Source organism: Aspergillus steynii, assembly GCF_002849105.1.
Source record: "Aspergillus steynii IBT 23096 chromosome Unknown P170scaffold_4, whole genome shotgun sequence".
Classification (NCBI taxonomy): Eukaryota; Fungi; Ascomycota; class Eurotiomycetes; order Eurotiales; family Aspergillaceae; genus Aspergillus; species Aspergillus steynii.
The window spans coordinates 481,799-495,700 of NW_020194401.1; the positions used below are offsets into that span (position 1 = coordinate 481,799).

The 13,902-nt window shown below is 44.6% G+C and overlaps 4 protein-coding genes across 4 annotated transcripts; all 4 read right to left on the reverse strand.

Annotated features, from left to right (window-relative positions):
- Window positions 1-1,275: 1,275 nt before the first annotated feature.
- P170DRAFT_425786 (uncharacterized protein) lies at window positions 1,276-2,640 on the reverse strand (the record flags this gene model as incomplete). The annotated part of the gene is made up of 4 exons (XM_024847669.1): window positions 1,276-1,289; window positions 1,525-1,675; window positions 1,726-2,178; window positions 2,302-2,640. The coding sequence occupies 4 exons, from the start codon at window positions 2,638-2,640 to the stop codon at window positions 1,276-1,278; spliced, it is 957 nt and encodes a 318-aa protein (XP_024704069.1).
- Window positions 2,641-5,664: 3,024 nt separating this feature from the next.
- P170DRAFT_464398 (uncharacterized protein) lies at window positions 5,665-6,680 on the reverse strand (the record flags this gene model as incomplete). The annotated part of the gene is made up of 5 exons (XM_024852242.1): window positions 6,477-6,680; window positions 6,352-6,424; window positions 6,021-6,305; window positions 5,830-5,972; window positions 5,665-5,774 (listed from the first exon to the last, which is right to left on the reverse strand). Coding segments are annotated over exons 1-5 (693 nt in total), but the record flags the coding sequence as incomplete, so codon positions are not given.
- Window positions 6,681-7,864: 1,184 nt separating this feature from the next.
- On the reverse strand, window positions 7,865-8,248 carry P170DRAFT_359145 (uncharacterized protein; the record flags this gene model as incomplete). Its single annotated transcript, XM_024844335.1, has 1 exon — window positions 7,865-8,248. The coding sequence occupies one exon, from the start codon at window positions 8,246-8,248 to the stop codon at window positions 7,865-7,867; it is 384 nt and encodes a 127-aa protein (XP_024704071.1).
- Window positions 8,249-8,565: 317 nt separating this feature from the next.
- On the reverse strand, window positions 8,566-9,321 carry P170DRAFT_425789 (uncharacterized protein; the record flags this gene model as incomplete). Its single annotated transcript, XM_024847670.1, has 2 exons — window positions 8,566-9,222; window positions 9,271-9,321. 2 exons carry the CDS (start codon window positions 9,319-9,321, stop codon window positions 8,566-8,568), a joined length of 708 nt encoding a protein of 235 aa, XP_024704072.1.
- Between the last annotated feature and the right edge of the window lie 4,581 nt (window positions 9,322-13,902).

Below are 13,902 nucleotides of genomic sequence, written 5' to 3' on the forward strand. Positions count from 1 at the left end.
TCGTCTGCAGTTATTAACAACACCGCCATCGCTCATCCAACATGATTCCGAGACTTATTGAGAGCATCCTACGTTTCGTCGATCTAAGGGGTTTAATTTGAACTATCTTTATAGCACTTTCACTTAGCAAACTGTAGGATAGCTCTATTAAGTATCGTATTCCACAAGCGAGGCGTGCCCACAAAGCGCTCCTTCTACACTCCATATTCGGAGATCAACGAGTTATCTGATAGCAAAATCTAGTTCCTGAAAAAGATAAAGAGGTCAGGATCGATGGTCCGTGTCGTAGATACCGGACGTGGAAGATACGGTATTTGCGATACGAATAAGAGCTTTGAAGCGAGGGAATACAATTTATGTCGAAATGAGAACCATGTAAAAAATACAATAGGATGCATGCATTGATTTGGAGTACCCAGCCTACAGTAGCTGATGAAAGGTATTCGTACTTGGTTATCTTTTATCCAAAAGACACGAATTACCGCGATCACTAAGTGGGTCATACTAAATTTATGGCTAAAAGATACAGACCTACCAAGGCCTTGCGCTAGCAGTCAGAATGGGGCTATCAAGGTAATTACGCCTCACAGAGATTAGTCTTCAGCTCGACGTTGGGATTGGCAGGGCCGTGAGAAATACACCAGAGGGAGGCAGTATTACACTAGCTTTGGCGATCTTCTAATTACACGTTATTACCCACAGATACCAGGGAATGTTTGTCAGTCTTGAACTATGGACCTGATTGCCCCTGGACTAGCCGCAGGGTAAGTAATATATACACGAGGTTAATCCGCTCCAGCGGGGAATCCTGTTAGTGGGACTTGAGCCTTGTAACTTTGGATCTTGGGGGCAACTACCTTCCCATTATGTTTTGATTACACACAACGCATAGGATATAGTAAAGCCAAAAATAAATTAAATTAAACATCCTAGAGATATCTAGCCGACTATTCTTACTGTTTTTTTATTCTTAATTAAGAAGTCTAGTTATCTTTCTGCTGCAAAGAGGTTGCCGGTAATTAACTAATCTATGAGTAGATTACAAAGCCCTCATCGACTCAAGAATCTAACGCGAGCCCTCAGCTTCAGAACGGACATACTGCAAATCTTGATAATTCTGATTTGTATCTTTAAAACAAAAAACCAGTTCGAGCGGAAAGTGTGTTATTTGCCTAGCGCTTGCCTGAGTTCTTTTGCTGACATGTGATTATACCCAGTGGGTATTAACCCAGTCAAGCCAATGAGCCTTTGCTACCTCAGTAATTTAATACTAGCTCAGAAGTAGCGGTCTATAAAATTATGAAAAGTAAATTATAACATTGCTAACATAAAAAGAACATAAACTAGAGAGATTAAGACTAACAAAACAAAACATAGCCGCTCGCACATTCGCGTTAACAGAGGGGGGAAAACCAGAGACTGGGAAAAACCCCCACCGGAGCAGCATAAGTCGAATTCAACGCAATTCCCGAAGACTGTCCTCCAATGCTTCTAAGAGCTGGCTTGCCTCAACACGTTGCTTACTAAGCTGTGGGGACTCGGCAGCCAAGTGGTATAGGTCCTCTTCGGAAAAACCACTGACAGTCACCAGGCCAAATATAGTTAGTAGCTTAGCAACAATATATCTCTCAATAACCTGGCGGCAAACATTATCAACAAATGTTTTTATAGCGACCTGAAATTTACTTAGTAAGAAAGTCAGAAATATCCGGGTAGCACGCAAACCTTATAATAGACGGCTAGATCGGTTTGCGCTTCGGAGCAAGCCCGCTCCTCCATGTTAACAATAACACCATAGTTCTGGAGAGACATCATAAGGCGGCTGATCTCATCCGGCGAGTTGCTGACGTGGAAACGACCATTCCAATCATCATTAATGGTATTGTGCAGCAATATACCAAGGTCCTGTCTAGACCAATCATTCCGCGCTTTCTGGATGTTGTCTGTATAATAGTAATTATAGGTGATGGGAGAACCAGCCTCGTCCTCTAGTAGCTTGGCAAGCTCACTGCTCGCCGCCCTAGCATTATTCTCCATAGAAACCGTGATGCGTCTCAAGACGTTTTCACGCACATTTATATCTTTGATAACGAATGCCGAAACAGAGTGTACAAACCAAGACACCAAGCCTACAATATTATCGACATAGCTACGGGCGATGTCCGCCCAGCGCCCTAACTACTCATAGAATAGCTCAGCTAGCAGAGTATGGTTGTAGTTGCCCGGTAGTTCTCGGCCTCGAGTACGGTAATAAATCTAAAAAGGTTAATTTAATTCATCAAAAGCGCATAATTACCGCACCTTCTTGATCCACGACGACATATCCTCAGCAGTAACCAAAAGCTGGCCACTCTTTAGTTCTATTTCACTCAGATGTTTAGACAAAACCACTCTGCGTTTTTGTCCGTGTATCCTCATATAATTCGAAAATTTTCCGTTTTCCATGTGAACAGCAGCGTGGAGACGATGATATTCATTTTGATCATTAATTTCATGGAAGAATCCATCCCGACTTCTGTATATCCCTTCGACTCCAGCTTTGACAAGATTGTGAAAGTCTGTACTGATACGAGTAAGATATATGCGTATTTGTGCCGGCGAGTATCGCTCAGCCCCGAGGTCCACGAGTTCTGCATTCATCTTGTTGAGTAACTCAGTCACGTCCTTTCAAACCTTGGGTAGTTCACGCTCGATATGACGGTTGAGGAGATCCTGCATAAACATTCGAAGGTTATCTATTCCGACACGCGAAGAATCGAGTCCTAGTATTTTCCACGGCGGGCTAGCAAAAAACTCCGACTCGGCTTAACGACACTGTGATATAGTCATGCCCTTTTCCAACTCCACAGGCTTAGGATTCTTAAGAAGGAAAAAGCCGAGCTTTAGCTTCGTTTTGTCGTTATTATTGGCTAGTTTCGCAACACGAGGCTCGGCCCCGTCATTAATAAGATCTGGTTTCATAATAATCCCAACAGTCCTTAAGCCGTCCTTATCAAAACAACGAGCACGTTGAATGATACTCTGTGTATCCACATCGCTACTTACGGGCACCACGGCAAGAATGATCGTTCGCGAGTTTTCCAAGTAAGAATTAACAAGATCGCCCACGAGCTGCACATCTTGCTCGTTCTCGGAAACAGATATCAGGCTAGAAAGATCAACGAGAGTCAGATGCAAGCCGGTATTACCAACAATCTCCAAGCGCAGTACATCAGCCGCAAAGACCGATGAATTCGCAAACTCACTAAACCCCTCCAGGCCCATCAACCTTGAAGCTTCAGCAATAATACCTGGCAGATTAGCAAGATTGGTAATATCACGGTAGAAAGCACTCAGTCTGGTCTTCTCGTTCTCTGCGCGCAACACATTGGGAATGATGGTGGCCGTGGTTCGCTGCTCCCCTGGCTGGTGACGGAGGATGATTTTAGTCGCAAACCTGGTGCATAGGCCGTCTTGTTAAGGGAAGGGGATTCCGCTAATCCCTTCCAAAACAGAGCTCTTTCCTGCCGACTAGTCGCCACATACAACAAGCTGTGGCAGAGTGATGTGGTCCCCAACCCCGTTGGCTCGAACACGGTCGACCTAGTTAAGTCTTTCAGATATCCTGGATGACTGAAGGCCAAGTCTGCTTCGGACCTGGCCACTGTCCAGCGCAATCCAATCTTTTTCAGGTGGTGTATTTATAGAACGCATAACCGTTAGTTGAAAGGTCCTTGTGAAGGAAAAAGAAGAGATACAACAATAAAGAGGGACCTTGCTCTTTATAGCCGCAATAGGCAGTTGTCTTGTCTGAACCGGGCTTAAATTTCAGTTATCCAGGACATCTGAAAGATCCAATCAGATCGGCCGTGTATTAGTAGAGCTAGGGGACCACGGCTGCAAACGAGAAACGCTTGCGGAAGAATAAGGGGGAACAGCAATTTACTATTTATATTCTGATTGAAAACAGTTCCTGACAAAACAGAGTGACACTAAATCTTGTACTGGTAAGGGCTAATACTAGCCCTCATGGTCATTCGCTGGAGAAAGTAGGGGCTGAGATGCAAGGAGAATACCCCTTCTATCCATCGCAAGTATGTAGGGGTAAATTTTTGTCTCAGCAACTGTACTATCCTTACATGACTGATTACGATCCGAACCCCTTATATCCGAAAACAGAGCACATCAGTACCTATTCGCCTGTTTTCGGATAGAAGGGGCTTCCACAAAAGAAACCATGTAAGGGATTCACCTCCTAGTATATCTCTATTCCCGCACACAGCCTTCGAGTAAACGAGGCAAAACTTCGACAGTTCTTAATCCAGGCTGCGAACCGAAACCATCAGTCTTCCCTTTTTAAATTATATGGAATGCTTTCTAAGACTGACTCGCCCTGTCCCCGGTGGCTTGGAATTCAGAGACGACTTTCGGGTTATTTTACGTGTTGGGTTTCTCATACTTGATATTGTACATAGCCGACATAAAATATGGCCTTTTATAATGCGCGGGTGCTTCTTTTACTGCTTTAGATACTTATGTCTATTTAATCTTAAAATAATATAAATAAAACGAATTTGGCCTGTGTCTCTATTCCGGTATCTAAATAATCTGCTCTCACGTAATCATCCCTTACACAAGAAGAATATTCTTGTTTTTCTCTTATAGCAATTTCACAGTAAAATCACGAAGCTTATTTATGGTGATATCCAAGTTTGTCCCGTAGTTCCTTCCACATGAATGACTATATACCAATAACAGGAATATTAGGTACCAAATTTAGTTTTCACTTTGAGCCGATATGAACACCTTCTATTAAGGCCTTATAAGTAGCAGTTTTGTTAGTATTGTATAATATAACTAACTAGTTAACTAGTCAAGTCTCTATCTAGTTAAGCACAGCTGAACTTGAGATTAGAAAGATATATCTTTTTATAATTCCCTTTGCGGTAGACTTATAAACATCATGATCTTTCGTGTTGTGTTTTAATATATATTACCTGATATTAAACAGTAACCACCACGACTTCTGTAGTGGTTGATCTGGTGGGTCGTGCCGTGGTCTGTGAAAAGTAGACAGATTTGTGCTTGATTCCGTCGAAGAATTGACTAGACTGACTTCTTGGATTGAGGGCAAAATGGGATGGTGGATAATAATGACAGGATTCAGCGGAATCACATGCGAGAAACCAGGTAGGGTCGCCGTTTTGTACCGAGTAGAGCGCACTGTTCTGGCTTTCGTCTCTAATCTGCCTTATTGGAAAACATGGATCTTCAAATGTGGTATTGAATATAAAAAGAGATCTATTCGGTGAATGAAAGAGAACAGAATCCCCGACGGAGGCATTTAAGGACTTACGGTCAAAAGTGACAACTTTACCTGATGTGAGCTTCACGGTATGCGTGGACACAGCAGACGAAACGGGGGGCGAGTGTACGGAAGTTATAGAAGGGTTTCCCGCACCTGCGGGTGGAATTAAAGGGGTATGCTTTGACACTTCATTGGCTGATGGATCATGCGTACTGCGTGAAATTGACTTTGGGGACGAGTTACTAAGTGAAGTAAATAATGGGACCCTGGAGCTTTGTGCCGGCTCTAACACTGGGGCCTGACTGGTTGTGTCTGACAGGCTCGAATGGTAGTTGATCATAGACTTATATGCCGTTGATGCCTGGTGAGTTGGACAAATGAAATGTATTGAGGTTAAAGTCAAGCTTATCAGGGGCTCTTCTTCAGCCCTTGGCCTTTCTGTTGACAGGTCGGACGTTATTTCAATGTCAATACATGTAGTATAGATCTACCAGAGTCAATTAGCGCCACGGTATCAACGTGTCTGCGGAAAGGATATGTACTTGGAACCCGGTTTCCATCAGCTTCGTTGTATTCCACAGCCAGTAGATTGTATAGATGCTTGAGATTTTCAAATCTTTGGGGATTCGAAACGGAGTCGGGCATGCCGAATGGACCAGCGAGGGGTAAGAGTGCATCGCAAGCTCTGGCACTCTATTAGACTTGGATATTTTGACTTGCACTTTCTACCAACCTTGTCCCGTTCCGGCTTCCGGAATGTTAATGACATCTGACAGACTTTTGAGGTCAGTAAGGTTAGTGTAGCTACTTCCATACCAACTTATCACCCCCCGGTCCACGCGATCCCTGGTCGAAAGTGTATCTAGTGCATAGTGCGGGCAAATCGTCGAACCCGGTGTGGCCTTTAAGCGCGGCCACGATGTCTGTTGGTATGGTAATCTTTGCGATGTGCTGCAGAAGAAAGACATTGGCTCTGTATCAATGAAGGAATAAGACTCGGCATTAATCCATTCGGAACCTATTGTGTGAGTAAAAGAATTCGTTTATCCTTAAAAGACACTTACTGAAGTTTCGCGGGAAGCCCAATGGTCCTGAAAATATACCAGTTTCGTCATTGAAGAGCTGAAGTCCTCTTATCTGCATGATGCATAATTTAGAGAAGAAATCATGAGAATCATAACCGACATACCTTCAACGAGGAACCGGGGACACAATGGACGAGAAGGATGATGACCCACGATGAGAGGAGCCTCCGGCATGTGGAATAATTCATTTTGCTCTCTTGTTATGAAGTGGAAAGCAAAGGGCTGTAGAGTTCTGCCTCCCTTGGTCTTCATATCTTTATATGTGTTTCTTCGCCATCACAGCCTATTGAGAGAATATTTGGTAAGAGATCAATGCGATGCAGCATGGCTTTTTTCCTTCTTCCCCCCATAAAATTTAAGACCAAATGCCAAGGCCGGGTGTTGCGTTGTTGAAAGAATGCGCTGGTGGGTACAAGAAATTTGAACCGCGAAATAAACTAACAGCCACTTGAACTTCGTTTTCATCTGGTTACGAACAGAAGCCCCTGTAACAGTGGGGAAGGGAAGATAGAGTAAACATGGTAATTTACCAACAAAAGATGGATTTTCCCGTGACAGTCAAGCATGCATTAAAATTACATACCCTCTTGCCCCACCAGTACAACGCAGGCCCTGTTTCGGAACAATTCGATTCAATTATTTCGTCGAAGATTACCAGCCCATCCTTCCACTACTCGGGGAAGGTCGAGATCACTAAAGCAGTTACACTGATCAATCTTAGCCGTAGAAGTAAAATTCGTTTTGTAGGGGGTCTGTCAGGGACTTCCGAGATGCCGGATGTGGGCTCGTAATAAACAAAAAAGACTGGATTATCCCCGGCCCCACCTATATACACAATATCCCACCAGGCCATTTCAAACCATTTTGGGGCTTCTGCAGTTGATGGCACTAAAGCATCACGGCTACAGGATTCGTTTCATCCGCGACACAGAGAGAGCCTCCTGAGACAGTGGCCTGCATTCAACCCAGTGTAATTAGGCAAGGCCAACCGCGAAATATGGCAAGAACCATCCATTTGGACCCTGTTAGACGACGCAGTCCATGGAAAGAAAAATTTCGTCAGATGGCTTCAAGACTTTTACACAGAGGGGATAATTTAACAGCCGAAGTTGAAATCACAATGCAGTGCTACGATAGACGTCCAACTGACATCCCAATGTTTGTGACCTCATGGAATGCGACACGACCATAAGGGTGGGTTCAACACCAGAAGAATCTTCGATATATTGGGTTGCTAATATAATCTTTTCTGATAGTAGAGTTATCCGGGAGATGAGCCTGTGCCGAAGGAAATCCCATTTGCTGAGATGGTGTTGGCTGTGTCCGAATACATATGTAGATATAGAAACGGTGGTTAAGGCTAGGAGAGTGTTGCATTCATGAAAAGCCAAAAAATCCAAATAACTATCTCTATTCCAATATGAAATTCATGAGATCTGCAAGAATTGTTAGCATCATTAACCTAGCGGCACAATAGACGAGGGCTGCTAACCTATATCATCTCCTCACCCCCTCCTGCGCATGCCTCAAGTCCCCAGAAGCTCAAATAACGATGCTCAGCTTCTTGTAGGCGTACATTAGCTTGGATCAGAGCATCCTCCATTCTGTGAAATACCCCATACATTTGCTCTTGTAACAGAAGAAGAGCGCGACGAGATTCTGAATGCCATGCCAACTCCGCTTTAAGGTAGCCAACTTCGTAGGTCAAATTCTCAATTTGTCTTTTCTTGCTCTGGAAAGGGGATTTGGCCTGTCTTAGGCGAGATGGAAGGTGCTCGATGCTCGACGAAGTCCCACCATTGCGAAGAATCTGATGGTCTTGCGGGGTAATCTCTTCGGGAATGGAATATAGTGAATGGCGTGGCTGCTGCTCCATGCTAACTGCGGCAAAGATGTTGAGGTAAACTGCAGAAGAGATAGGTTCGAACACGGTAGACTGTACTGCGGGGATGCTCCAGGTTTAAATATTCTCAGCGCCTGCTGCCGCTCCTATTAGCGAACATGCATCTACAAAAACAAGGTCTGACTGCAATAATTTTTACCGCTTTCTTGTTGACTCTAGCTGGTGAGACTGTTGCTCCCGCACTCAATATCTACTCAGCACAAATACTTCACTTGCTTCATACACAGGTCTGACTGAATTTCACTGGTCCTCAAAGCCACAACGGCCACTAAAGAGATCTTTGGGGGCTATCATCCCTCGTACCATGTCTCTCCCAGGTGATTCACTGCTAACAAAGGGTCTGTATTCTCCGGTGGCTCTTGGGGGCTCTTGCTTCCTTCGCTCGCAAAAGCCTCGACGGCGGTGGATGTACCATCGCTATCAGTGTAGGAACAGCAGGAAAAGCACCCCAGTGCATTGTGCAGGGTGCCCTGTAGAGTCCGTATGGTATTCTCATGTGCTAGATTGAGAACCTGGAGCTCTGTAATCAATTCCTGCTGTCTTTGGCTCTGGAGTCGTAGCTGCAACGCATCAACTGATCTGTCCGGAGATGCTCTTCCCCAGCTGCTCTTCTGTATAGTTTCGTGAAATGACAAGGCAGCAGCTAAGCGTGACTCAATATCTTGAATCTTCCCCTTCTCCTGAGCGACCTCTTGGCGAAAAAAATCCCGGTCTTCACACGAGCGACGATAGGAAGTCTCTATCTGCGATCGTGCCCATTGAGATTCGGCCAGTTGATGCTCTAAATGGCCGCGGATGTGACGCTCCTCCTGTAGATAAGCGCACTCCTGTTCAATGCGAAATTCGAGGCTAGCGCGGTAGAGAGATGCACTTCGTTCTCGATCAAGGAATTCTTGGATTAGTCCGGTGAGGTTGATGCTCTGACTTGGTTCTCCAAATGTTTCAACCTGCTTAACTATTAATGACTGACCATTGGGGCGGTGGCAAGTACGTACGGTCGGAAGGACGTTGTGCACAGGCTGCGGAATAGCTGCTTCCGACTCCATTTTGAAGAGCTGAAGTGCTTATTTCTCACTTTTTACCAGCTGCCCAGTGTAATATTTGTCGGGAGATGGCTCTCGATTCCCAAGATCATGAGATCTTTAATATCTCTTACACGGTGGTTCAGAACTGGGACCGGGTCTTTTAATCCTTCTTTTACTATGTAATGTGTCAAGGAAGCACTACACCTGGTATAGAAGTTACTCTACTAAGATTCAATTACGGCTGAATCATACATACAATCCCATAATTCACAAAATCAATCCGCTGTATTATCATGAGTGTCAAAATGGGGCCACCCGAGGTTATGTAACAGTGTTCATTAATACAACACGAAGCCCAGTTTGTCGTTATTCCGAGTCTGACTGAAAGAGGACTGGTGCCACCTTGGGAAGAGTTCGGTGTATCAATATGCATATTGCTTACTTTGCGAGGGGTTGGGGTAAATGAAATCAACCAACCAACCCCGACCAACCAGTGTATCATTACATGAACAAGGAGCAAAGTTACGAAAGACAGTCTACGAGGGTGCCCAAATTACAGAGTCAGGTCCTTTGTATAACTACTAGGCTAATGAGAAATAAAATGCATCCTACGAAATCTATTTGGGGATAGTGGTTCTGTAAAAAAGGAATCCATGGACGAACAACTTCCCCTGAGTCATGTCCAGGTGGTCCCAAGTTATTAGAGTTTGGGGGAAGTACGGAAGGAATCCCGGACCCGCCTTACGCAGTAGACAAAGAAACCCTTGACGTAAGCGATTGCCGTAAATCACTAGTTACGCTTTTGCGCTAGGCCGGTGCACAGAGTGTGTTCTGGCCAGCGCTTGCAACACTACCTCAGCCCGTGGTGCTACCCTCATGGATTGTAGTAAAGAAGGATCTATCTTACACTTGATCCACAAAATGGTCATACAATAGAATACAGGAATAGCTGGCACTGGATAACGTAGCCTTCATTGGATGAGGATTCTCATTAAACCTAGAACGATGATACAGGAGATAACAGTGGTGAGACCGTGGTTCACGCAAGCAATTCCTCTGCACCCCCCGGCGCTCGACAGTCATCGGCACTGCGTCATCTTGATAAACGGCAGAGCAGGCCTTGGAACTTTTTCTGAATATACTCATACTTTTCCACCACACGATCAATCCGGTTAACCTCCTTCCTCATTTCCGCACAGCTTTCGTTTAGCTGCTTGTCCAAACATTTGGTATTGAGCCGAATATTTTCCAGCTGGCTGGACAAATCCTCTAGTTGATGGATTCTTTCTGCAAGGCTTCCAACCCGGTTGGCATAAGCCATAAGGTGCTTTATTTTTTCCGTGATTGTATCCATCCGCATGTTGATCTAGTCATATCTTTTCTTTATATGGCGCAACTCTTCTAGTGTCAGGTCACTGTAGTGATGGTTGAGATATACTTAGCTTATGCGTTATTAGATAGAACTGAGAATGGAGAACTTACTCAGAAGATTCGGCCATAGAGGAGATAGGTTGAGAGCGACTAAGGAGGAATTAGTATTGAATTAAAGACGATCTCAACGATGCGCACCTATTTTCTGTTCTCTGGAATCTGTTCTCGAGTCGTCCACCTTGGGGGGTTCGAGGATTTGGAACCATGATAGGTGATGCTCCTTGCACATTTGGCCATTGATTAACGGCTTGCTCGGTGGAAGCAACCTGTGCAGGCATATAAGGGAGACTCTGGAGGTCCGAGAGCTTTTGCGAGTCAAACTGTATAAAATCCAAAGACTCATTGCTCATGCTTGCCTCGGGCAAGTTATATGTAAAGTCGGAGGAGAACATCAGAAATTTGGAGAAATCGTATGTGTAGATTCAATAACAACAGTGGTCATGGCAAGATTGTTGCTAATATATATATCTCTATATTTGCTAACCCGAAATCATGGGTTCTACCCCTGCATCTTTACAAGGATATTGAGCCCCGTAGACCAACTAAAAGTTAGCACATTCACATCCCATCTGGCGCGTCCTCGGTTTTGTTTGTAGCGAGAAATAATCTACATTACGTATCATATAACACGGTGCTTGTCAAATCAAGTTGAAGCCTATGGCGTGTGGTGTAAGCAAAAATCAAGGGCTTCGAAATAGCCAACACGAAAGGCATCGTTTCGAAGACGGGGAAGGTTCACTGTGGTTTAATGCTACCAGTGGCTTCCCAGGCCTTCGGCTCGGGCTACATAAATCAAGCATAGCTACCAATGTACGTTTATCCAACTTTGATGGCGGAAAAATTCGATGTCCTGTGTAATTTTCCTGAATTTCCTTCGGCCTCACGTTTCTTATTGTTTTTTACCCTCCCCCTTGTCTTTGTTACATAGGCGGTACTATGAGATTTGATGAGCAAAATTACGCCTATAAAATGAGCCGCCAAGACCGGCTGTCTCAGGCCTATCGTTAACAATTCCGTGTCTTTCCGTTCTTTTTTCTTTCTTTCTTTCTTTTTTCTTTATTTCTTATTTTTCTTATTTTTCTTATTTTTTTTTACAACAGTCAATTTTAATTCGCTCACGTTGGCGGTGTTGTAGGTCGGGTAGTTAGTATGAAACAGCGAGAGTAAGAAGAGTGCACGGTTTGTTCATACAATGAAGCGAAAACTGTGCCCTGGGATTGCTTAAGAATGGTCTACCCAACATTCCTTGTACCCTAAGAACCTGGTCACTATAACCTCTATGATGCACTTAAGACATGATTCTAGTTGGATTGATGTTGGTGTCGGCGAAGGCGAGAACTTCATTATTCGCGATCATGGCCAGCTCCAACACATTATTTCTCAGTTACCGGCTGCCAGTGATTAAAACCCCATGCTTTCGGTGTTTTTAGGTAATTGTACTAAAGACCTAGCTCTCCAAGCGCTCTTCCCCGGTAACAACATCCGAAGAATGTAATTAACTGCTTGTATTGGCCTGCGGGTGGACAATGTCTCGGAAATGACTACAGAACCACAGTTTTTTGTTGACGTCGGGGTTGGTTGATCTATACTAACCTCACTTCAGGCACAGGCCAGTCCGAGATCCTTGGTGTATGAATATCCAATCACGTGGAAGGCTGCTTCGGTAGAAGCTGCCATTTTTGTGATCCTCGCCCGTCTCGTGTTTTTATTTGCGGACGTGATTTATATTTTTATTAATGATTTTAAGAGTCTCTAATCAGCTGCTTATTTCTTGGTGGAGTGCGCGACGGTTAGATTAGTATTATTGCTTTTTTTTATAGTGCAGCCGCAGGTCGTGGTGGTTCTGGACAGCGGTCCGGGTCGTGCTATCCGACAGGCGGAAGAGGATCTTTACCAGATATTACACGGCGCAGGCTGCGAGTCGCTGTCCTGATCTTTTTCCGGTGTGTAAACCATCTTTATTAATTATTCTAGTAATGTTGGTATCCGTGATCAGCTCTGTGCGACGATCAAAAGACAGCTTAAGGATGTGCAGAGGTCTCGATGTGGTTGTGGGGTACTTTTTAGCGCCTTGTATATCCAGGGGCTCTTTAATTTGGTTACCACGCGCCTGGCGCTAAATAAAGATAACTCCTTTGACTTTATTAAGGCGACGCGTGAAGGGAACCCTGTCTCACAGGGATTGGGTGATCATGTTTTCTACTTTCTGGAAATAGGAAAATGCGCAAGATGTAGCCTAGACATCCTAGTCTCATCTACTGCTTCTGCGCTGCTGATAGACCATTATCTACCAGGTTTAATCTGTAAGTTATTTATTGGATTAGAGTTTTGCCTCGTGAAATCTTCTGCTTCCAGTAGTAGAATTTTAATTACTGTCTAGTGCTAGAGCCACAAGCTGTTTTTTAGGCCCTCTATCATTCTTCTCTCATCCGTGGTATCTGAGATTATGATAATCCAAAGTCTAGTACGCGGGTTAGTGGTTTAACAGGGCGAGTGGAGCGAGAATTTGTTAGCCAGTTCTATCAAGTTATCTCCCACGGATGTTTAACTGTGGATTATTGTCGGGACCACCTACTAGCGATAAGCCATGAGTTAGGACGCGTCTAATTGGATAGGATCTGCCTCTACTGCCTTGTCCGTAGCGCATAACACACCCAGGCCTGCCACTATGTGCTTTGCGACTAATATGCGCAGTTATTTGGTCAGCTGGTGCCTGATGCTGAGTACTAGTTCACAGTCCCGAACTGTTTTATCTGCCTTGGCAGTGGTGCTTTGACCATCGACGTCCTGCCCTCTACTATGAACCCTACCATTCTGGCTATTGACGGCGGGGGGGTCCGAGGGGGAATCTTATTAGAATATCTCCTGCTAATCCAGGAATATCTTGGCCCCAATTGCATTATACGGGACCTTATAGATTTATTGGTGGGGTCTAGCTCCGGTAGGTCTATTCCCCAAACTTGTGTCCTCGGATATTATAATTAACTCACAGATACTAATGACTTAACAGGCGGTTTAATTGTTCTGGGCCTGGCAGGTATGGGTTGGGATATTACGACCTGCTCCCAGGTGTTTGATTGCTTTACGCGGCGCATCTTCCGCGAATGACGGCGGATGTCGCTCTCAAAATTGCTCCGCCTTATCCTAGGCCGAGACTCTCTTCTGGGGGGG